General features: G+C 43.5%; 1 protein-coding gene across 1 annotated transcript in view; it reads left to right on the forward strand.

Annotated features, from left to right (window-relative positions):
- The window catches only part of LOC115467854 (cyclic nucleotide-binding domain-containing protein 2-like), a 123434-nt gene that overhangs the window by 52384 nt on the left and 48647 nt on the right, over positions 1-22403 (forward strand). The window contains exons 6-7 of the mRNA XM_030199349.1: positions 934-1025; positions 21964-22126. Of these exons, the coding sequence (XP_030055209.1) occupies positions 934-1025; positions 21964-22126 (255 nt within the window). The remainder of the gene's footprint in view (positions 1-933; positions 1026-21963; positions 22127-22403) is intronic.

Genomic DNA, 22403 nt, shown 5'->3' on the forward strand with positions numbered 1-22403 from the left:
GGAGGGTTAAGTGACTTGCCCAGAGTCACAAGGAGCTGCCTGTGCCTAAAGTGGGAATTGCACTCAGTTCCTCAGGACCAAAGTCCACCACCCTAACCACTAGGCCACTCCTCCACTCCTTTATAACAGCCTTTTTTGGATTTATCACATAGGTATCCTGTTATAATTGGGCCCACATTGCAAGAATTTGCACCCTTTACATAAATGTTAGTTTAGAATCTGTCAGTATTAAGAAATGATTTTTTTTCTTTTTTTTATGTTAAGCAGGCTCCATTTGGTTTGAGAGATTTCTATGTCAGTTTTGATGTGACATGATTGTGTGTGCTGCCAGTGAAATGCATCTTTTCTCATCTCCATAGCAACCAGTGCTTGGGAGGAGGAGGGAGGAGTTTCATGAGGAGAGAATAAATAGTGATGGATTGCTTTGCTCAGGGCAGGCAGAGATCTGTAAAGTCTGTGAAGAGTGAAAGTTATAGATGAGACAGAAGTAGAAAAGTTTGTTAAATTTACAGAAGTGTTGTAGTTTTCTGGGGAAAAGGGAAGGAAATCCTACCCATTAAAACACTTTTACCTTAGCTGGAGGCACCTGGAATCATACATATATAAGGGAGTGTCTGAGCTGGCCCTGGGGGGGGGGGGGTACCTGTTAGGTTGTGTTCCCCCCCCCCCCCCCCCCCCCCCGGAATCCAAGGACACTCCTGAGTGGACATTACAATTATATAAATCCAACCTAATCCAATTAAATTTACATTTTCAGAAAGAAAAAAGGCAAAACCAGGGTGAAGACTTCAGATTATCAAAATAAAATTAAGTCAAATATAAAATGGATTTTGCCCTGGATTTATACTGATTTGAAAGAGGGCCATCAAATGCTAGTTTACAGGTTCATGTATGCCTTCTTCAATTGATTAGCTATCTATCTGTCTGTTGCAGGCGATGTTGTCTTTACGGGGCATAATTGATTCATATGCACAATACCCAGTCCACATACAGGAGAAATTGGCCAGAGCTGGTTGGTATGAGTGGTAAGTTTAAAGTGGTCTTCAGAAAGTGATAATACTGGAAGAGTGACCCTCCCCTGGGCTAGCTTTTATGTTTCTGCATTTCTTGACATGGTTCAGGTGATCCATGGAATGGAAAATATTATATAAAGACTGCATTCAATCAAGCTGTAAAAATCAAAGCCTTCATTTTTATTCATATATATTTCGCAGTGAATTGTTGCTTTCCATAATTTATGAACTCAAAAAAACCCAAACTATACAGTTTTATTTTGCAGTAACTTGTTTCGCAGCCTTTCTCCTTCCTTTGTTCTCGCCTTTTTCTCTTGCTCACTCCCCATGTGTGCAGCATCGAATGCACTTATTTGTCACTCCAGTGAAGCAGAGTAGAATGAAGCTATTTAGCGTTATAATAAAGTAAAAATGAATGAGACGGAGAAGCCCAGAACTGGTGCTATTATATCAACAGACTCCCTCCCCTTCGGTGATTGCCTGCTTTTCACAGAGCTTCATGCCATTATTTTCCTAAATGACACTGCGAATGTAATTACTTTGATTCAAAGCTTGAAAACTATACAGGTAATAAATGACGGTGTCCCCAATGAGTAATAATTCAATTATGCAGTAGACTTATAACAGTTCAAAATACCCTATTTTTATTTCATAGGCATCCTGTTTTCTAGTGGAAATAAATTGCTTTGGCAAAGTGAAATATTGAATCTGTATATCTTAGATTAACTTGTATAAGCTTATAAGTGGATCAACTCATACTTATGCAGAATCAGTATTTATATCATTATAAAAAGCGGGGAAGGGGTATGGCAGCTTGTCTTTCTGTATTTAGTTACTGGTTTACGTTTATTTAAACATTTGTGCTTCTGTTTAAATCAAGGTCTTAAATTCAAAACTGAGCAGCCTGTTTCTGGAGCATCCTGGGTTTTCTTATTTGCAAAAAGTTTTCAATGTTAAGAAGTGGAATTTTTCAGCATAATCTCTACCCTCATCACAGATTTCCAGATGTCTACCAGGGAAATATCAGAGGGAACCTGTTCACAGACCCCAATTCTAAATCAGGGCATGGTACTGGAACTGGATTTGGGGAGGCACAGCTAAATGAACTCCAGAACCAACTGGCATTGAATATCTGAGCATATCTGGGTAATCCCAGACCACTGGCACTTATCCCGTTATCAGCTGATAATCAGCTGGTCCCAAAAAATAACAAAGGCAGGTCTTCCACAAAATCTTCCCCTTTCACAGCTATATTTTGAATGTCAATTAAATCTCTGTCCATTTCTTCATTCTGTGAAGGAGGCCTGTATTTCACACCAAGGTAAATTCATTTGCCATTCCGTCTTTCCAGATTGAACCTGAATGTCTTTTCCTTACCTTGTAGATCCTGTAGGTAGGGAGAGGGAATGGCTTTAATATTATCTTTGATATAACAAAAGAGAGGGAACGAAGTACAAACTAAAGTCCAAACAAAAAAAACAGCACCACGGGCCTTTAAAAATGGAACACAGTTCTTTAATGAAGGAGCCTTGACAAAAAGACCCGACACGGGTCGTGTTTCGGTGACTAGCACCTGCGTCAGGGGTCCCCACGTCTCATATAGTAAAAGCTACAAAGCACCAAGGCACTTTCACTTTCTGTATCCCGTGTCAGGTCTTTTTGTCAAGGCTCCTTCATTAAAGAACTGTGTTCCATTTTTAAAGGCCCGTGGTGCTGTTTTTTTTGTTTTAATATTATCTTTAACATATAATGCCACTCCTCATCCCTCCCTCCCTTTCTTCCTACCCTGTCTTTCCTAAACAGATTATAGCCCGGTATAACTATACCCCACTTTGGTTCTCTGTGAACCATGACTCTGATCACCGCTAAATCCAAATCAGCCTCTTCCACCATAGCTCCAAGTTCTAAAACCTTATTTCCCATACTTCGGGCACTAGTATATACTGCTTGCCAGACATCGCCCTTTTCCCCATTTGTGTAGAGGTATTTAATGCTTCACTTACCCGAGAGCTTGTACTTACCTGGGGGCTTTGATCATCCTGCTCCAATGATTCTAGTTTAGCACTCTCTTCAGTAGGTTAGAAAGTCTGCTGCTGAAGAACCTTCTTTGATAGGTGGAGGAGTGGCCTAGTGGTTAGAGTGGTGGACTTTGGTCCTGGGGAACTGAGCTCAATTCCCACTGCAGGCACAGGCAGCTCCTTGTGACTCTGGGCAAGTCACTTAACCCTCCATTGCCCCATGTAAGCCGCATTGAGCCTGCCATGAGTGGGAAAGCACGGGGTTCAAATGTAACAAAAATAAAATAGATACTATTGGAGATTCTACATGGAATGTTGCTACTATTGGAGATTCTAGATGGAATGTTGCTACTATTGAGATTCTGTTGCTACTATTTGAGATTCTACATGGAATGTTAATGTTGCTATTCCACTAGCAACATTCCATGTAGAAGCCTGCCCTTGCAGCCGCGCAGGCTTCTGTTTCTGTGAGTCTGACGTCGCACGTACGTGCAGGACATCAGACTCACAGAAACAGAAGCCTGTGCGGCTGCAAGGGCAGGCTTCTACATGGAATGTTGCTAGTGGAGGAGTGGCCTAGTGGTTAGTGTGGTGGACTTTGGTCTTGGGGAACTGGGTTCAATTCCCACTGCAGGCACAGGCAGCTCCTTGTGACTCTGGGCAAGTCACTTAACCCTCCATTGCCCCAGGTACAAATAAGTACCTGTATATAATATGTAAGCCGCATTGAACCTGCTATGAGTGGGAAAGCACGGGGTACAAATGTAAGAAAAATAAAATAAAAATCTCTGCTCAGCAGCCCTTGGAAAAGCATCCTATGGTCCAGGAAGCTGAAATGCGCTTGATGAGGCTATATGTGCAGCCACATCTTCATCTCCTATTGCAAGCTTCTCTGCTTGGCCTTTACCCTCAACAGGGAGGATTGATGAAAACAGAACACGCTTATGATTTACTATAATTTTACTAACATGGGCATTGTTTTCTTTACTAATACTAGTGTTGTAGTACTCCAGTAAATATCTGATTGACCCCTACTGGTCTGCTATCTGTTCTTCACATTGATATTCAGCTGGGTCCCCCTCCACTCCCACGCTCTCCGGCTCTGGGTCCAAAAATGGCAGCACTAAAGCCTAGCAGTAGTCTCATAAATTTCCCTTATATGGAAGGCTGACCCCTAGCAGTATTACTCTGAGTTCATGCTGTCATTTTTGAACCTGGAGTCAGAATGAACTGAGGGGCCCTTTCACTAAGCTGCGGTAGGGCTAACGCGCAGTTAATGTTCGCCAAATCGACACTACCATTGGTCCAGCACAGGCACCTGGCAGTAATTGCAAAGTTGGCATGCACTATTTCTCATGGTAGAAAATATTTTTCTATTTTCCACCACGGGGTCGTTTCCGTCGGTCATCGGCAGCATGGCCACATTTGCCCGTGCTAACTGATTACCGCACGAGTAGCACGGGAGCCCTTACTGCTAGGTTAATGGGCGGCGGTAAGTGCTCAGGCAGTAAATAGCCGCATGCTAATTTTAATTTTACTGTACGACCATTTACTGCCCCACTAAAAAAAAAAACACTTTTTACCCAACCATGGTAAAAAATGGCCCAGAGCACGCCAAAATCACACGTGCAGACTACCGCAGGTCACTTTTTACTGCAGCGTAGTAAAAGAGCCCCTGAATGCACAGAAACAAATATACATCCCTATCAGCTAACCTCTCATTTGGAATAAAATTTGGAAGAGTAATTGAGTTTCAACAGTGCTTACCTCTTAGAAATGTGGGTTTTGTTGCTCACCTCTTTACTTGCGTCCCCTTGGTTATCTAGTTTTCTATAATCCAGCACTTATGCCTCTCTTTTTGCAAGCTTTTTACTATGATTAAATGATTTTAGTATGTGGTAGTACTGGGACCACTCAGTTATAACATGTAGTGGAAGGTATGTTTTAGGCATATCCATTTTTGTATATTTTTGGTTTTATGTATGTTTTATTGTAATCTTCCTAGGTTCCCAGTGGACTATAAATGTTAAAAATGAAAAAAATAGTGTGTGACCTTTTAACATGGAAAGCTCTTGCAATTTCCAGAAAGACGGGTTATCTTCTGCCTAGTAACGGCATTTGTAGGGAAACTGAGGGACTATAAATCACTAGTTCAAAAAAAAAGGGGCCACGTCTTTGGCTTCCTGCTCCACTGGCCATCGCACTAATAATGTAAGGAAGAGCTTGAGACTGAGTAGCAAAGGCCAGTGCATAAGGGAGGGAAGGAAGTGGGGGATCAATGGCAGAACCTACAAAATTACTGAGGTGAATCCAAGAAGAGTCCAGAGCAGACCTCCATACCTATAACAAGACAAATTAGGGAAGAACAGTGGGAAAACCATCAATCCAGGAGAAACATGGCAGAGAATCCAGTAGTAGGGGAGGGAGTATTTAGCAGGACTGTGTACCTGCATGCTCAAAGAGCTCAGCCACCCTAGAGAAAATTCCCCATCTACCTCGCAGCTCTTTCAGGAACTAATTCCAGAAAGAAAGAAAGAACCAGTAAGATCTTTCCACAGTAGACCTCTAATACACCTGAGGGTCACCTATAATCTGCTAAAGTAACTAAGTATTCAATACAGTTTGGTACCACCTTTGGAAAGAAATTGATACCGAACCTTGTGTGACAGTAAATAGCTCTGGAAAGAACTGGTTTATTGATATTTTGCAATAAACATTTGGTTGGAGTAAACAAACACCAGCCTGGACTACATCATTGGGTGAGAGAAGTGTGGAGTATGTGTGAAATTACTGTGCCATCTGGCCTTCTGCTGGTCCCAGCCTTGACCCCCACAACAGTCTTAGAAGATGTTTGTAATGTAGTAACCTGCCTGTTGCTCACCAGGCAAATAGGGGTTTCAGATACTTCTAATTCTTTATGTTATAAAGGTGTTTAACCCTTTTACGTCTAGTAGCACTGTAGAAATGCTAAGTAGTAGTAGTAGTAATTCAAATGTTGTTGCCAGGGCTTTTTTTGAGGGGGTACTGAGTACCGGCACCTTTTCTATTGTCTGCTAAAATTGACCCATGGTTCCCAAGTTTTAATGAAAGAGCTCAGGCTCTACACAACAATTCTGCCTTGTCATAGATTCTGTGACTGGTTGCAGGGGGCCTGGCTATTGTGGGGTGGGTCCCTCAGTGATCACCCCACCCTTTAAGGGTGGCCTAGCATTTGAGTACCTGCACCTTTTTCAATAGAAAAAATGCACTGGTTGTTGCCATGCCTTTGACCATTTGTCCAAGATTTTAACCTTGTCTTTCATCTTTACCCCCTTTGACATGTCTAGTCTGTTATAAATGTTCATGGAATGGAGGAGTAGCCTAATGGTTAATGCAGTAACCTGAGATACTAGGGAACTGGCTTCAATTCCCACAGCAGCTTCTTGTGACTCTGGGCAAGTCACTTAACACTCCTCTGCCCCAGGTACAAAGTAAGTACCTGTATATAATATGTAAACCACTTTGATTGTAACCACAGAAAGGTAGTTTATCATAAGAACATAAGAGTAGTCATACTGGGTCAGACCAATGGTCCATCATGCCCAGTATCTTGTTTCCAACAGTGGCCAATCCGGGCCACAAGTACTTGGCAGAACCTCCAAATAGTAACAATATTCCATGCTACCAATCCGAGGGCAAACAGTGGCTCCCCCGTGTCTATCTCAATAGCAGACTATGGACTTTTCCTCCAGGAACTTGTCCAAAACTTTTTTAAAATCAGACATGCTAACCGCTGTTACCACATCCTCCAGCAATGAGTTCCAGGAAAAGTCCATAGTCTGCTATTGAGGCAGACATGAGAAGCAACTGCTTGCCCTGGGATTTGTAGTATGAAGTGTTGCCACGATTTGGTTTTCTGCCAGGTACTTGTGACCTGGCTTGCAGTGGTGTTCCTAGCCTGGATGACACCCGGGGCAGATCGCCAATGCGCCCCCCCTGCAAAATGACACCTCCCCTCCGGGTGCACGCTGTTGGGGGGTGCCATGGCGCGCGCCTGTCGGCTCCGAGTTCACTAACTTCGCTCGTTTGCTGCAGCTCCCTCTGCCCCGGAACAGGAAGTAACCTGTTCCGGGGCAGAGGGAGCTGCAGTGAACGAGCGAAGCTAGTGAACTCGGAGCCGACAGGCGCGCGCCATGGCACCCCCCAACAGCGTGCACCCGGGGTGGACTGCCCCCACCGCCTCCCCCCCCTTGGTACGCCACTGCTGGCTTGACCACTGTTGGAAAACAGGATACTTGGCTAGATGGACCATTGGTCTGACCCAGTATGGCTACTCTTATGTTCTTATGTAAGTCTTATTGCATGCCTTTACTGACTGGGTATTATACACCTGTGTTTGAGGCTTTGCCTGTTCATTTGTTTTTCCCTCTCCCTTTTTTTCCTCCTGGTAATTTCCCCTTTGCTTTTCTTTCTGTGTTTGTTTTTCCTGAATGCTATGCTTTTTGCTTACACTCTATTAATCTCTCTATTATTTTCCCCTTGCTAATGTATGTGCCTGACACAATGATTTGTTACCATTTTAATGCTATCTTTTATTACCATCCATAATTCCCCTATTGCTCTTAGATCCTACACCTGACAATGCTTCCTGGAGCTAGTTATTGTCATCAAGTCAGCCCTTTTGACATCAAAACCCCTTGTTCTTGTATACTTTGGCCCTGATGCAGTATTGACATTGAACCATACACTGTGATGATCACTAGACCCCCAGGTTGTTCTCTACCATAACTTCAGTGATACTGTCTCTGTTTGTCAATATATGTCCTGAGCTCTCCATGGCTGACAGAGTTTGTAGGTAGCTTGCAGCTTTGAAACGTTCAGGTACTTTTGATGTATTCAACCTTTTCTGCACAATTTCTCCCAATGATTGTTGTTTCAACTATAGATTTCCCCAACACAATAGTGTTGAAACATGGCTGGTGTCATTTTCATCCCTCAGTTGATGAAATAGTTTTGCACATTTTGTCCTAAACGGATACCACATCTTTGAATCCTTGTGTGGTTTCCAAGCTGAGTGGTTGATCATTAACATCATCTTTCCCCTGAGGCAAATGTAGCAAATACACAGGGGGCACAGAAAACTATCCTTTGCCTTCAGTGTCTTGCTGTGTTTTGCCACTGCTGCCTGATCTCTTGTTTCCAGCGGGTTTTTGTTTAGCTCCATATTCAAAAATATATTGAAGTAAGAGAGAAAAACCTCTTCCTTCTAGTGCTGCTACAGCCTGCGTCACTGCCTGCCTGCCTGTTCTATTCCCAGCTGCTACCGAAACTGTTCTCTCTAGTCCAGTGGGTTCTGTTATCCCAACATATAAAAACTAGGGCTGTTGGATGATTAACATTTTTAATCTCATGATTAAAAAAAATGAATTTGATCTTAATTGTACCTCTGGCCCCTCCCCCCCCCCTGATGTCTGGCACTTTTCTGTCTCCTGGCCTGATTTGAAGGAACTTTTTTATTAGACTGAACAATCCACTTCCTGCTAATGCAGTTGTGGAACACCAAGCTGTGCTGAATTAATGACTTACAAGCAGTGCCGTAGCGAGGGCGGCTGACACCCGGGGCGGGTTGCCGCTGCGGACCCCCCCCCCCCCCCGGGTGCAGCACAGTGCACCCCCCCCCCCCGGAGCGCTTACCACTACCATAGAAAACGGGGCAGGCGGGCGGGAGGGCCATTCCGCCCGGAGTGCACGTCGCTGGGAGCTGCGTCGGCTCCGCTGATTCCCTGCAGAGCAGGGAACCAGCGGAGCCAACACCCCCCCCCCCCCCAGCGGCATGCACCTGGGGCGGACTGCCCCACCGCCCCCCTTCCTACGCCACTGCTTACAAGTGCGAGTTTCAGTCATTCTAAAAAATGTAGTTTTACTGGAAGCAAAGTAGATTGAATTGTAGAGCACATAAAAACATTAACAATAGTTGCATTCATTGTAGTTACGGTGCTTTTACTTTTTACTCAAAAAATATTATATTAGACATTAACTTTTTACTTTCACTTAAGTAAAATTTTTAATGTTTTCTTCACTGTACCTTTACGTAAGTATTAAAATATACATTTATTTTTACTTTAGTACTTTGAACTAGTACTTTGAACAGTATTGGCTACAAGAAGGCTCTTGGGGTAAGTGGAAGAAGCCCACTTACATTGCAGGCACGGTGTGTACATAAGAACATAAGTGTTGCCATACTGGGACAGACCAAAGGTTCATCAAGCCCAGTATCCTGTTTCCAACAGTGGCCAATCCAGGTTACAAGTACCTGGCAAGACCCCAAAAAAGTAAAACAGATTTTATGCTGTAGATTTTCCCAGGTCCATTTTAATAACGACTTATGAACTTTTCTGTTAGGAAATTATCCAAACCTTTTTTAAACCCTGCTAAACTAACTGCTTTTACCACATTCTCTGGCAATGAATTCCAGAGGTTAACTACACATTGAGTGAAGAAATATTTTCTCCAATTCATTTTAAATTTACTACTTAGTAGCTTTATTGCATGCCCCTAGTCCTTGTACATTTGAAAAGTGTCAACGTGATTCACATCTACTCATTCCACTTCACTCAGTATTTTATAGACCTCTATCATATCTCCCCTCAGCCTTCTCGTCTCCAAGCTGAAGAGCCCTAGCCTCTTTAGCCTTTCGTCATGGGGAAGTTGTCCCATCCCCTTTATCATTTTCTTTCCCCTTCTCTATTGCTGTTCTAATTCCACTATATCTTTTTTGAGATGTGGTGACCAGAATTGCACACAGTATTCGAGGTGTGGTCACACCATGGAGCGATACAAGGGCATTCTAACATTCTCATTTTTGTTTTCCATTCCTTTTCTAATAATTCCTAATTTTCTTAGCCACCACTGCACACTGAGCAGAGGGTTTCAACGTATCATCAATGATGACACCTACATCTTTTTCCCGGGCAATGACTGATGGCTGTTAAATCTTGGGGGACTCCTTCCCTTACCGTGGCTCTTAGGTTTCAGAACCCAAGGTGTGTTCAGGGAAATAAAACACAACACCAATTACAAGTATAGAGTGTCAGCTAAAGCCAGCTTTAGGAAAGACTATCATGCAGCTGTAAACCCAGCAGCTTTGCCAGACAAGTCTCTAAATCCCTCTTTTAGCTAAGCTGCTTTTATTAGCAAATTTCAGAATACAGATTCATTCTTTGGCATGATAAGATAATTGGCAAGTAACACAATTTTTCCTTTCTCAGGCCCTGTCTTGTTATACCAGTAGATATCCATATCTTTGAGCCCACTCTCTTCCTTCTTTGGCTTGCTCAGTTTCCTTCATGTCTAGGTGTCAATGTCATTTGCTAGTGCATTGACTCAACAGATACTTTTTCTTAGCCAAATATTTTCAGTCCATACCATTCAAGGCTACTGTTTTCTGCTTAACAGTCCTTCTTCGTTATATGACTGATCATGCTTTCCATTTCTCCCATATTCCCTTCTAGACTCCAACTCTACAGTTCTCCTGGGTTCCCTTCAGGGCCCTTACAACAGGCCTCCCTTTGATCTGTCCAGAATCACCTGAACAAGGAGAGAAAGGCAGTTGCTCAGAGATAGAGAAGCAGTAACAACATCATCAGGGACAGTCTGTAGCATGATAGCATTATGAACAGCGGGAGGGCTAGAAAACAGGTTCTGAGAGTTAGCTGCCAAAGACAGCAGGCAAACTGCAGAAAACAGCACAGAACAATTAACATAGCAATGAAGCCTATTACAGAAAGAAGGAGGCCCACAAAGCCAGGCAATATTAGGCTGCCAGCTACAAGCCAATCAGAAATACTTGATAGAAAACTAGTCCCTGCGGTAGAGTGCTGAATACTAGAAGAATGATTTCTTAGGTCATTAAGGTTTTGCTCAATCAGAACATTATTATTGGTCAACTTAAAGCAACACATCCCCTAAAACTCCTCACATTCATGATAGGCCCTAAAGAGCAAATAATCAATGACCAGGTGGTTTTGAATTACCGTTTTCCTTAGACTGTGGGTCTCCTGGGTCAAGGCGTCAATAAGGGAAGAGGTAAGATTAATTGTCTTGGCTACGACACATGCGAGATCTGTCAGTTCAGTGTGTACATGCAGTGCTAATCCAGGCACACAAACTAAGGAAGTAGCTAGTTTAAGAGCTTCAGCTTCAGGAAACAAATGCACTTCAGAGTGACAGTCAGAAGAAAATTGGGTAATGAGTGATCTAGAGGAACGGTTATGAGCATGACCTGTCAGAAATTCCAGTGGTAAGTCTTCCAATAGTGCAGGGACCTCCCGAGGCATAAGCAGGAACATAAGAGAAAGTTATTTTGCCACACAGAAGGAAATACAAAGGAGAAAAAGAAAAGAATACAGGGGTCATAGAAGCACAAGAAAGTCCAGGATAGGTGACATTAGTAATACATTTTGTAGCATTTTGAAAAGAGGAACTATCAGTCGCAGATGTGACATTCAGAAGTGAAATATGAAATGGTTGATCATTAGTGTAAGTAGTAGGATGTCAGGTTCTCAAGGATAGTCTGGAATCGTGAGCCCTTGGGCTGCTGACAAGGAGTGGCAGCAGCAGGTAAAACACTCCAACCAGGACTGGACCAACAGGACTTGTAGGCAGGCGAGGCAGGAACCAGAATCAGGAAACACAAGCAGGATTCCGGAACTAGCATGACTGGAACAGGACTTCACCTGCGCTTGACCGCCGTTCCCTAGGGGTTGAGCCCCTAGGTGTGGGCAGCCAGCAGGACTTACTGGACCAAGAGGAGAAACAAGCTAGACTAGACAGGGTTCAAGATACAGGGTCTCAAACAGACAGGAATACAGACACAAGCTTGGCTAGAACAGGATTCAAGACACAGGGTCTCAAACAGACAAGATACAAGGTTCACAACCAGAAGGAGAAGGAAGCCAAAAGCAGACAGGGAAGGAGCAAACCAGACAGGATTCAAGACAGGATTCAGGAGACTCAAACAAGCTAGGAACACAGACTAAGACTAGGAATACTGACAAGAAACAAGGCAAGACAAGGCAGAAGTGCAAAAAGCACACAAACCTCAACCTTTGGCGTTGCAAAGGCCAAGCAGAAAGTTTCCAGGTGGTTAATAAAGCCTATCAGCAGCTCAGGCTCAGCTGCAGCAATCTCAAGGCAGCTAAGGGTGAGGCTAGCTGCCAAACTTTAAGTCTGGAGGGCTAGAATATCTGGACCGGACCGGAAAGAAAGTCTGGAATGTGTAGGGAGACAGCAAGACAGTCTATGGCAGCCACTGGTTCTGGCCACCAGAGGGCGAGGTGAGCACAGCCAAGGAAAACAGTGACAATTGTGACATAGGAATTTTCATGGTTCCTAGGTTATATAACACGCCAGAAAATATCTATTCTGTTCTTTACTAGTAGAGTATCCCTAAACTGGGTTTCATTGATCATAGCATTGAAAGAAGAGGAAACGCCAAAAAAAACAAGAGGGTAGCACTAGAAGTTAAAGTACTCCTAATACTTAAAGTGGAAGTGTTCAAAGAATCCTGTGCTTTTAAGGCCCAGGAGTTTTCAATAGCACCAGAAAGAGACAAGGGAGCAGAGTAGGAACACCAGCTTTCATTCGGAATCATAATGGTGCCCTTTCTTGCATAGTTCTGTAACCAGCATACTGTACCATAAAACTCCACTACCTCTGGTGGGAGAAGATATTCCAAATGGTACACTACCAATCCCACAGTATTATAGTTATTGTAGATATTATAGCAATAACATACCATGGGGGCATGTGGTTAAGGATATATCACCAGCAATAGTTATCGCTAAGGAGAATACTTTTTAGTAAATACTAAAATTCAAAATATTAAGGTTAAAGGCCTTAATGTTCAAAAACTAAAATTAAAATGATAATAACTATAAGAATTATGCAAAACCCAAGCAGAAGTCCAAAATGTCCATTGAGTAGATCAGTTGTGACTGTAGTGAACGAAGTTGCTTCAGAATTCCCAAAGGGATGACAAAAGGCATAGTCCTTAGCTTAAACACTTAACGTCAGTCAGGGAATGCTCCGATGTAGGCAAGGGAACGTGTTATTTCCAGCAATGGGTAAGAAGAATCCACGATGACAGTCCTTGAAGCTTGCACGCAGAGTATCCAATGAGCAGCACTTAATAGGGCCCCGTGAACTTCGGTGAGAGTGCCATAGCAGGCTGATAGTTCTTGATGTAAACCCAATCTCCTGGTTGCAATTGTTGGTACGATGTACCATCCATTATCTCCACAGTGGCTTCAGGAGCCTGAAATAAAGGAGCAGAAGATAATACTGAGTGTAAATGTTTATAATAGGTTAAGATATCGCTGCACAATAATTGTGGATCTAGTGGTACCATATGGTGTTAAGGCCCTGTCATTGCACATGCAGTAATGATTTCAGATGGGGTAAGGCCTTTCTTATTTTTCTGAGGTGAGTTGCAAATTGACATAAGGGCAAAGGGCAATGCAGTTAGCCAATCAGAAGTTAGGGTTCTCAAAGTGCTCTTAAGCGTTTGATTCATCCTCTCAACTTGGCCAGAGCTTTGAGGATTATAAGGAGTGTGCAACTGCCTCTTGAACCCAAAAGCCAATTCCAGGTCTTCCCAAACATGTAAGACAAAAGCTGGTCCCTGGTCAGAGGATAGAACCAGGGGTATGCCCTAACCTCGAATAAATTTGAACACCAAAGGTTTGATGATTGCAACAGCAGTTGCTGAAGTGGACGGTTATGCCTCCACCATCCAGAGTATGGACAAGTGACAACCAAGAAATACCCCCCCCCCCCCCCCCCTTTGGCAATTTGGAGTTCTGTGTAGTCCAGTTGAAGATGGAGGAATGGACCCCTGGGGTGCAGCAAAGATGTTGGAGCTGGTTTCAAAGGGTGGCATCTGTGGCCCACAGTCCAACAGCGGTGACATAGCTTCCACAGTGGAGGCAAAATCTGGATGTAACCATAAAAGTTGAAAATAGTACATATAGTAACAGGCTGATGCATGAGTCAATTGATGCAAATAAAGAGCAATAGGGTAGAGTAAAAAATGGTAATGATCACCAGATTTCTGTAGTCCATCAGAGATTCTGATCGCCCCCCCCCCCCTCCCATGCACCCTAAGTAAGCTGGACTTGTAGAGAAGCCTGAGAATAAAAGTCAATTATATTTTGCAAGGTGGAACACTGTGGAGACAGAGCAGGTACAGCAGATAATAATAACCAAACCAGGAAGGCCTAAGGAACAGTGAAGTATCTTTAGTACATGATTCTTGGTAACTTAAATATAATAATAAATCATCAACATATTGGACTAGTATTGGACTAGTATTGGAGAGAAGCCTGAACGTTAATTGGAAGGGACATAAAGCTGAAGGTTCATCTAGATCAGTGGTTCTCAACCCACTCCTTGGGACATGACTATTCAGTCAGGCTTCCAGGCTACCCTACTACTACTACTACTACTATTTAGCATTTCTATAGCGCTACAAGGCATACGCAGCGCTGCACAAACATAGAAGAAAGACAGTCCCTGCTCAAAGAGCTTACAATCTAATAGACAAAAAATAAATAAAGTAAGCAAATCAAATCAATTAATGTGAACGGGAAGGAAGAGAGGAGGGTAGGTGGAGGCGAGTGGTTACAAGTGGTTACGAGTCAAAAGCAATGTTAAAGAGGTGGGATTTCAGTCTAGATTTAAAGGTGGCCAAGGATGGGGCAAGACGTAGGGACTCAGGAAGTTTATTCCAGGCGTAGGGTGCAGCGAGACAGAAGGCGCGAAGTCTGGAGTTGGCAGTAGTGGAGAAGGGAACAGATAAGAAGGATTTATCCATGGAGTGGAGTGCACGGGAAGGGGTGTAGGGAAGGACGAGTGTGGAGAGATACTGGGGAGCAGCAGAGTGAATACATTTATAGGTTAGTAGAAGAAGTTTGAACAGGATGCGAAAACGGATAGGGAGCCAGTGAAGGGTCTTGAGGAGAGGGGTAGTATGAGTAAAGCGACCCTGGCGGAAGATGAGACGGGCAGCAGAGTTTTGAACCGACTGGAGAGGGGAGAGGTGACTAAGTGGGAGACCAGCAAGAAGCAGATTGCAGTAGTCTAAACGAGAGGTGACAAGGGTGTGTACGAGGGTTTTGGTAGAGTGCTCGGAAAGAAAGGGGCGGATTTTACGGATGTTGTAAAGAAAGAAACGACAGGTCTTGGCGGTCTGCTGGATATGAGCAGAGAAGGAGAGAGAAGAGTCAAAGATGACCCCAAGGTTTCGAGCTGAGGAGACAGGGAGAATTAGAGAGCCATCAACAGAAATAGAAAACGGGGGGAGCGGGGAGGTGGGTTTGGGGGGGAAAATTAATATGCATGAGAAAAGTTGGCATGTACTACCTCCATTGTATGCAAATTTCTCTCATGCAAATTCATTGTGGGTAGCCTGAAAACCTGACTGTCCCGAGGATTGGGCTGAGAGCCCATTAGATTGTAAGCTCTTTGAGCAGGGACTGCCTTTCTTCTATGTTTGTGCAGCGCTGCGTACGCCTTGTAGCGCTATAGAAATGCTAAATAGTAGTAGTAGTGATCAAGGGGTAAGTAGAACCATTGCACCAGCTCTACTTTAATTTCACATTTTTCAAATTGAGATTATTACTTAGGTTGCGGAATTTGCTTTCATCTGAGAACTTTCAGTCAGTTTTGTAAGCCGTGGTTTTTCCATTGTTTGGCTTGTGGGTGCTCCTGATTGCTCAAAATGTGATGGCGCGAGTGCTTGTAAGTAAATCAGTTATGGAGCATATTACAGCTACTTTAGCATCACTACACTGGTTACCAATTTTGTGTAGGATTGAATTTAAGGTACTCACCTTGCTTTTTAAAGCATTGAATAATGCAAGTTCCCCTTGGCTGGCATCAGTTCTGACAAAGTACAGGCCTACTCATTCTATAAGGTCTGAGAAGATGTGTTTTCTTAATGACCTAAGTTTTCGATCTGTTAGCTTAGTATCGCGCTATGACTTTTCAAATTGCGGGGCCTAAGCTCTGGAATGCCTTGCTAATGGAAATGCATAAAGCTGAAACGTTGCTTAGCTTTAGAAAGACGTTAAAAACATTTTTATTTTCAAAAGTGTTTGAGGTGGGAGGTTTCACAGGTTTTGTGAGGTGGAGGGGCAAATAAATGGCTATGGATACAATTTTTGTTATTTATTTGTTTTATTTTTGATCTGAGGTTTGTAATGTATTTTATTACTGTGTATGTAACTTTCCAGCTTATTTTCGAAAGGGATCGCCAGCCATCTTCTGACACAAATCGGGAGATGGCCGGAGATCTCCTGAACCCAGCCAAATCGGTATAATCGAAAGCCGATTTTGGCCGGCTTCAACTGCTATCCGTCTTGGAGCCGGCCAAAATTCAAGGGGGCATTTCGGCAGGGTACAGGGGGCGGGACGGGGCATCGTTACGAGATGCGCCTCAAAAAGTGCCCTAATTGACCAGATGACCACCGGAGGGAATCGGGGATCACCTCCCCTTACTCCCCCAGTGGTCACCAACCCCCTTCCACCCAAAATACAAATTAAAAAAACATTTTTTTGCCACCCTCTATGCCAGCCTGAAATGTCATACCCAGCTCCATGACAGCAGTATGCAGGTACCTGGAGCACTTTTTTGTGGGTGCAGTGCACTTCAGGCAGGTGGACCCAGACCCATCCTCCCCCTACCTGTTACATTTGTGGTGGTAAATGGGAGCCCTCCAAACCCCCCAAAACCCACTGTACCCACATGTAGGTGCCCCCCTTCACCCCTTAGGGCTATGGTAGTGGTGTAGAGTTGTGGGGAGTGGGTTTTTGGGGGGCTCAGCACCCAAGGTAAGGGAGGTATGCACCTGGGAGCAATTTTTGAAGTCCACTGCAGGGCCCCCTAGGGTTCCCGGTTGGTGTCCTGGCATGTCAGGGGGACCAGTGCACTACAAATGCTGGCTCCTCCCACGACCAAATACCTTGCATTTCGCCGGGTTTGAGATGGCCAGGCTCGGTTTCCATTATGGCTGAAAACTTACTTCTTTGCATTGGGGCATAAGAGCTAACGGCCTCATTACTGCTGATTTTAGAGCACTTTGCACTAGTGTATAAAGCAAGGTTTTATGTAGGGTTAGCTTAGCTTCTAAGCAAAACCTTTTTTTGCACTGTGCACCCAGAAAATTGTGTGCAGACATCACGCTAACCGTATGTTCCCATGTGTGCTAGCTTTCTGCATTACCCCTCAGTTGGCAGTGCACATCATTACCACTGAACAACAGGCTGGTTCTTGTAATTGTGCTTTTGAACTTATTTAATTCAGGTAGCATGGTGAGTGAAAGTTGAAACAGCAGGTTTGAATTCTTGCCCTTTGAGCTGATATTTTGTTGGAAGCATTCTCAGTGTGCTTTTCCACTCACTCCAGATGTTAGTGATGTAAGGAGAATATTTTCACATATAAAGGAATAATTAAGTTCCATGTAAAGGGGAAAAAAAGGTGGTAATGCATTACAACAGTGACAGCAGGAATCAATCTAAGAGCCACAGTATCACGGGATTGGTTTTTCTTCAGGATATGTCTGTCCTGTGATCTGAGCAATCTAAACATAGGATAGAATTATTTTTTATTCACAAAACTTGCTAAGTATCTTTTGTCTGCATATTTCAAAAAGTCCTAATTTTATTTGAATTCAACCCACAGTGAATATATTGATTTTCATGAAATGTTAGTTCCCTGTACTTGGAGCAGTAATATTGGTCAATTTGGATATAGACTTTAATACAGCAAATGAAACTTTCTAAACAAAAAAACATTTTATAAAGAAATAAAAATGGATTCTTCTGTAAATCAGTGCATCACAAGTTACAGTGAGAATTGTCTGTGGCTTCTGAAAAGCTTTTATGCTCTTTTACGGTCACTTAGATCAATGCTGTAATAGCGACTGTATATCTGTATTTCAAGCAGGTCTATAAAACAGAAAATGGTTTTACTGCTTCTAAAGTTATATTGATGTCAAACAGTAGCCAAATTCTGTGCAAAGAGGAATATGATCATTTCAAAGCTTGACTCTTGATTTTTAACCAACTTTCTGGAGGACATGAAGGCTTATGGGATTGCTGTGTCTGTGCAATCCCACTATCGGTGTACCTCAGGGCTCTGTCTTGGGACCTTTTCTGTTCTCCGTCTATATTTCTACTCTTGGTGCTCTGATCTCATCCCATGGTTTTCAGTATCACTTTTATGCTGATGACTCCCAGATCTACCTCTCCACAGCAGAAATTTCAGCAGGATTGCAGGCCAAAGTATCAGCCTGCCTGTCTGACATTGCTACCTGGATGTCTCACCGCCATCTGAAACTAAACATGACCAAGACTGAGCTTCTTATCTTTCCCCCCAAACCCACCTCTCCTCCTCCCCCATTCTCTGCCTCTGTGGATAACACTCTCATCCTCCCTGTCTCACCAGCTTGTAACCTTGGGGTTATCTTTGACTCCTCTCTCTCTTTCTCTGCACTTATCCATTAGACTGCTGCACGACTTATATTCCGCCAGTGTCGCTATGCTCATATTAGCCCTCTCCTCAAGTCACTTCATTGGCTCCCTATCCATTTACACATACAGTTCAAACTCCTCTTATTGACTTACTAGTAAAAAAGGCCCGTTTCTGACACAAATGAAACGAGCGCTAGCAAGGTTTTCCTCAGAGTGTGTATGTTTGGGAGAGTGTATGTGAGAGTGACTGTGTGAGAGACAGAGTGAAAGTGTGAGTGTGTGTGTGTGAGAGAGAGAGTGAGTTTGGGTGTGAGTGTGTTTGTGAGAGAGTGTGTGTGTGAGAATGAGAGTGTGTGCAAGTGTGTATGTGAGACACAGTGTGAGAGAGAGTGTGTGTGTGTGTGTGTGTGTGTGTGTGCGAGAGAGAGAGTGTGTGTGAGCCCTGCCCTCCCAATCCATGCCCATCTGTCCCCTGCCCCCTCCATTCATCCTTTCCCAGCAATTCCCCTCTCTCCCTGAGCCCTGCCCTCCCAATCCATGCCCATCCATGCTCCTCTGTCACCTGCCCCCTCCATTCATCCCTATCCAGCAATTCCCCTCTCTCCCTGAGCCCTGTCCTGCAATCCATATCCATCCATGCCCATCTGTCCCCTCCATTCATCCCTATCCAGCAATTTCCCTCTCTCCCTGAGCCCTGCCCTCCTAATCCATGCCCATCCATGCTCCTCTGTCCCCTGACCCCTCCATTCATCCCTTTCCAGCAATTCCCCTCTCTCCCTGAGCCCTGCCCTCCCAATCCATGCCCATCCATGCTCCTCTGTCCCCTGCCCTCTCCATTCATCCCTTTCCAGCAATTCCCCTCTCTCCCTGAGCCTTGCCCTCCCAATCCATGCCCATCCATGCTCTTCTGTCCCCTGCCCCCTGCAGTCTTCCTTTTCCAGCAATTCCCCTCTCTCCCTTCCATGACCCCCCCCCCTCACATCCGTGCTCCTCTCTCTCCCATGTCCCAGCCTGGCCCGCCCTCTTCTCCCCCCACCTTCGCATCCATGCCCCCCCTTCGCATCCATGCTGTCGTTTCTCCCCTTTCCCTTCCGCTCCCATTGTTCAACTTTACTGCCCACCCTCTTCTCTTCCCCCAACATTTCTTTTTTTTTTCTTTTTAAATTTACCTCCGTGGCGGTTCCGGCAGCGCAGCGTCAGGGAAGGAGGCGGCGCTCCCGACGTCTAGCCTTCCCTTTGTTGTGTTCCGCCTTCTTCTGAAGTCATCCTTGACGTCAGAAGTAGGCGGAACACAGTGAAGGGAAGGCTAGAGACGTCGGGAGCGCCGCCTCCTTCCCTGACGCTGCGCTGCCGGAACCGCGTGCGTGGGTGCGATCCTTTTTTTTTTTCCCGCCCTCGACGTCATGACGTTTGACACGAGGGCGGGGCAGAGACGGCTGGGTGGCTTCACACCATGATTCCACGAACCCTACAGCCAGGGAGTGTTTGAGTGGCTTCAGAACGTTGTCTTCAGAACGTTCACGGTGCGTTTTATTATATTAGACAAGTGCATTCACTCAGCTCATCAGTATCTCTCCACTATCTCTCCCTACACTCCTCCCTGGGAACTCTATTCATTGGGTAAATCTCTCTTATCTGTACCCTTCTCCTCCACTGCCAACTCCAGACTCCGTTCCTTTTGCTGCATCATATGCCTGGAATAGACTTCCTGAGCCAGTTCATCAAGCTCCATCTCTGGCTGTCTTCAAATCTAGGCTAAAAGCCCACCTTTTTGATACTGCTTTTAACTCCTAACCCCTATTCGCTTGTACAGTACCCATGTATGTTTTATCATTCCCACTTTAGTAATTACCTTATCTCTTATTTGGCCTGTTTGTCCTGATTAGATTGTAAGCTCTTTCGAGAAGGGACTGTCTCTTCATGTTCAAGTGTACAGTGCTGCGTACGTCTAGTAGCACTATAGAAATAAGTAGTAGTAGTAGTGTGTGTGTATGAGTGTGTGTACAGTATGCAGGTTAGATTTATTAAAGTGCACTGCCACATTTCTATGTGAAATTAGTCATAATGTAACATAACATATCAAATCTTATATACCGTATTAAACCGAAGGCTCAGATCAGTTTACAACATAATAAAACAATCATCAAGCTGAAGGAATACAAAATTGAAATAGCGACTACAAATTGCATAAATCACAAGAAAAAAAAATTCTTACAACAATAAAAAACAAATACAAAAAACCCATCAGAATACAAAGTTAAAAGAAGCATTTAAACAATCAAAATTTAAGTAGCTTGTGGATCCTCAGGTAGTCAGTTTCGGTCTGAATTTCAAAAGGCAAAGCTTTCCACATAGGAACTACTGCAAAGGTAAATATTCTCTTAGTAGATGAAACTAACCTTGGTTTGAAGAAAGAGGGAAACTAGCTTATTAATATAAGTAGACCTGGCTGTGATTTTGAAAGGTTGCACAACAATTAAAGAAAGAGATTCCAGATAAAGACTACTCCTGACCTTGAAAAACAAACACAAGGTCTTAAATTGAATGCATGTATCACACCAAGAGAGCTTCCTTGTGGAGTTCATAAGATGTAACACTTATAGGCAATCTGCCAAGTTGTGTTTGAAAATTCCTTTTAATCAAGGTTGTGGTGTCCAAAATGATGGGAAATATTTCTGAACCTTTCTGCCACATTGCCTTGGTCTCAGACTGCATTTCTTGATACTTGAGGATCTTCTCTCTCTATAAGATTCACAGAGGAATTGATTCTCTGTGATCAATACCATTCTGGTAATTAATCCTATGTTCAGTTCCCTTGCATCCAGCTTTTCATTGGTCCAAATAAGGATGTCCCAGGTGATCATAAGCTCTTCATTCATTTCAGTACTCTTAGGGTTGTGGTGCTAGTGCTTTTACAGTACAGCAATGTTATAATATTTACAAGGTTTCCAGTGAATGAGACATGCAACCTTATTTTGCCGCTCTGCATAGAAATGTTCTGCAATCAGAACTTTGCAGCCAGCTCTGAGATGAGTAACTATTTCCAGGTCTTTCTTACTGTGTTTTTCCCTTGGACTTTTTTTTTTCAAAGTGGTCCTAAAGGATAGACACACTGGTGCTCATATTCAAAGCATAAAGACTTATAAAGTTCCATAGTATATAAAACTTTGTAAGTCTAAGTGCTTTGAAAATGAACCTCACTGAGCATAAAAATGTCTAGCAAATGGTCATTTTTGAAACAAAAAGTTGGACATTTTTCTGGTTTGAAAATGGCCGTGTTTGCTACTGGATTTTAGACATTATTCACAAAATGTCCAAAACTGAATTTAGACGTCATATCAAAAATGCCCCTCCACATGTTCTATCCCAAATTAATATATAAACATTGATGATTTATTGATTTTTTTTCATTCCTTCTATAGTTTTGGCCCAGGACGAGTTGTTATCAGACAAGGTCATGTTCCTCAGAATTTCTTCTTGATTTTGTCGGGCACTGCTGTGGTCACCAAAGTGTCAGTCAACAAGAAGACAGGGGAGCTTTATTCGAAGACTGTAGCCTTCCTGAAGAGAGGCAAATGCTTTGGGGTATTGTATCTGACCAACCTTTTTATTGAAATGTTTTCAAATCAAATTTATCCACTGTATTGTTTTTATATTTGTTTTACATATCAAATCCAAGAGCTGAACAAACAGAGCAGATCCGTTAAATGGCATCCACAAAATGGCACTGGAGAGATCTGCACTAAACTAGTATTCTATAAAGGGCGCTCCATGCAGAGCGCCCTTTATAAAATAGCGTCTAGAATAGATTCCTTTGCCCAACTTTAGGCGCCAGAATTTATGTCTGATGAAAATGCCAGCG

The sequence above is a fragment of the Microcaecilia unicolor genome, chromosome 4, assembly GCF_901765095.1.
Source record: "Microcaecilia unicolor chromosome 4, aMicUni1.1, whole genome shotgun sequence".
Classification (NCBI taxonomy): Eukaryota; Metazoa; Chordata; class Amphibia; order Gymnophiona; family Siphonopidae; genus Microcaecilia; species Microcaecilia unicolor.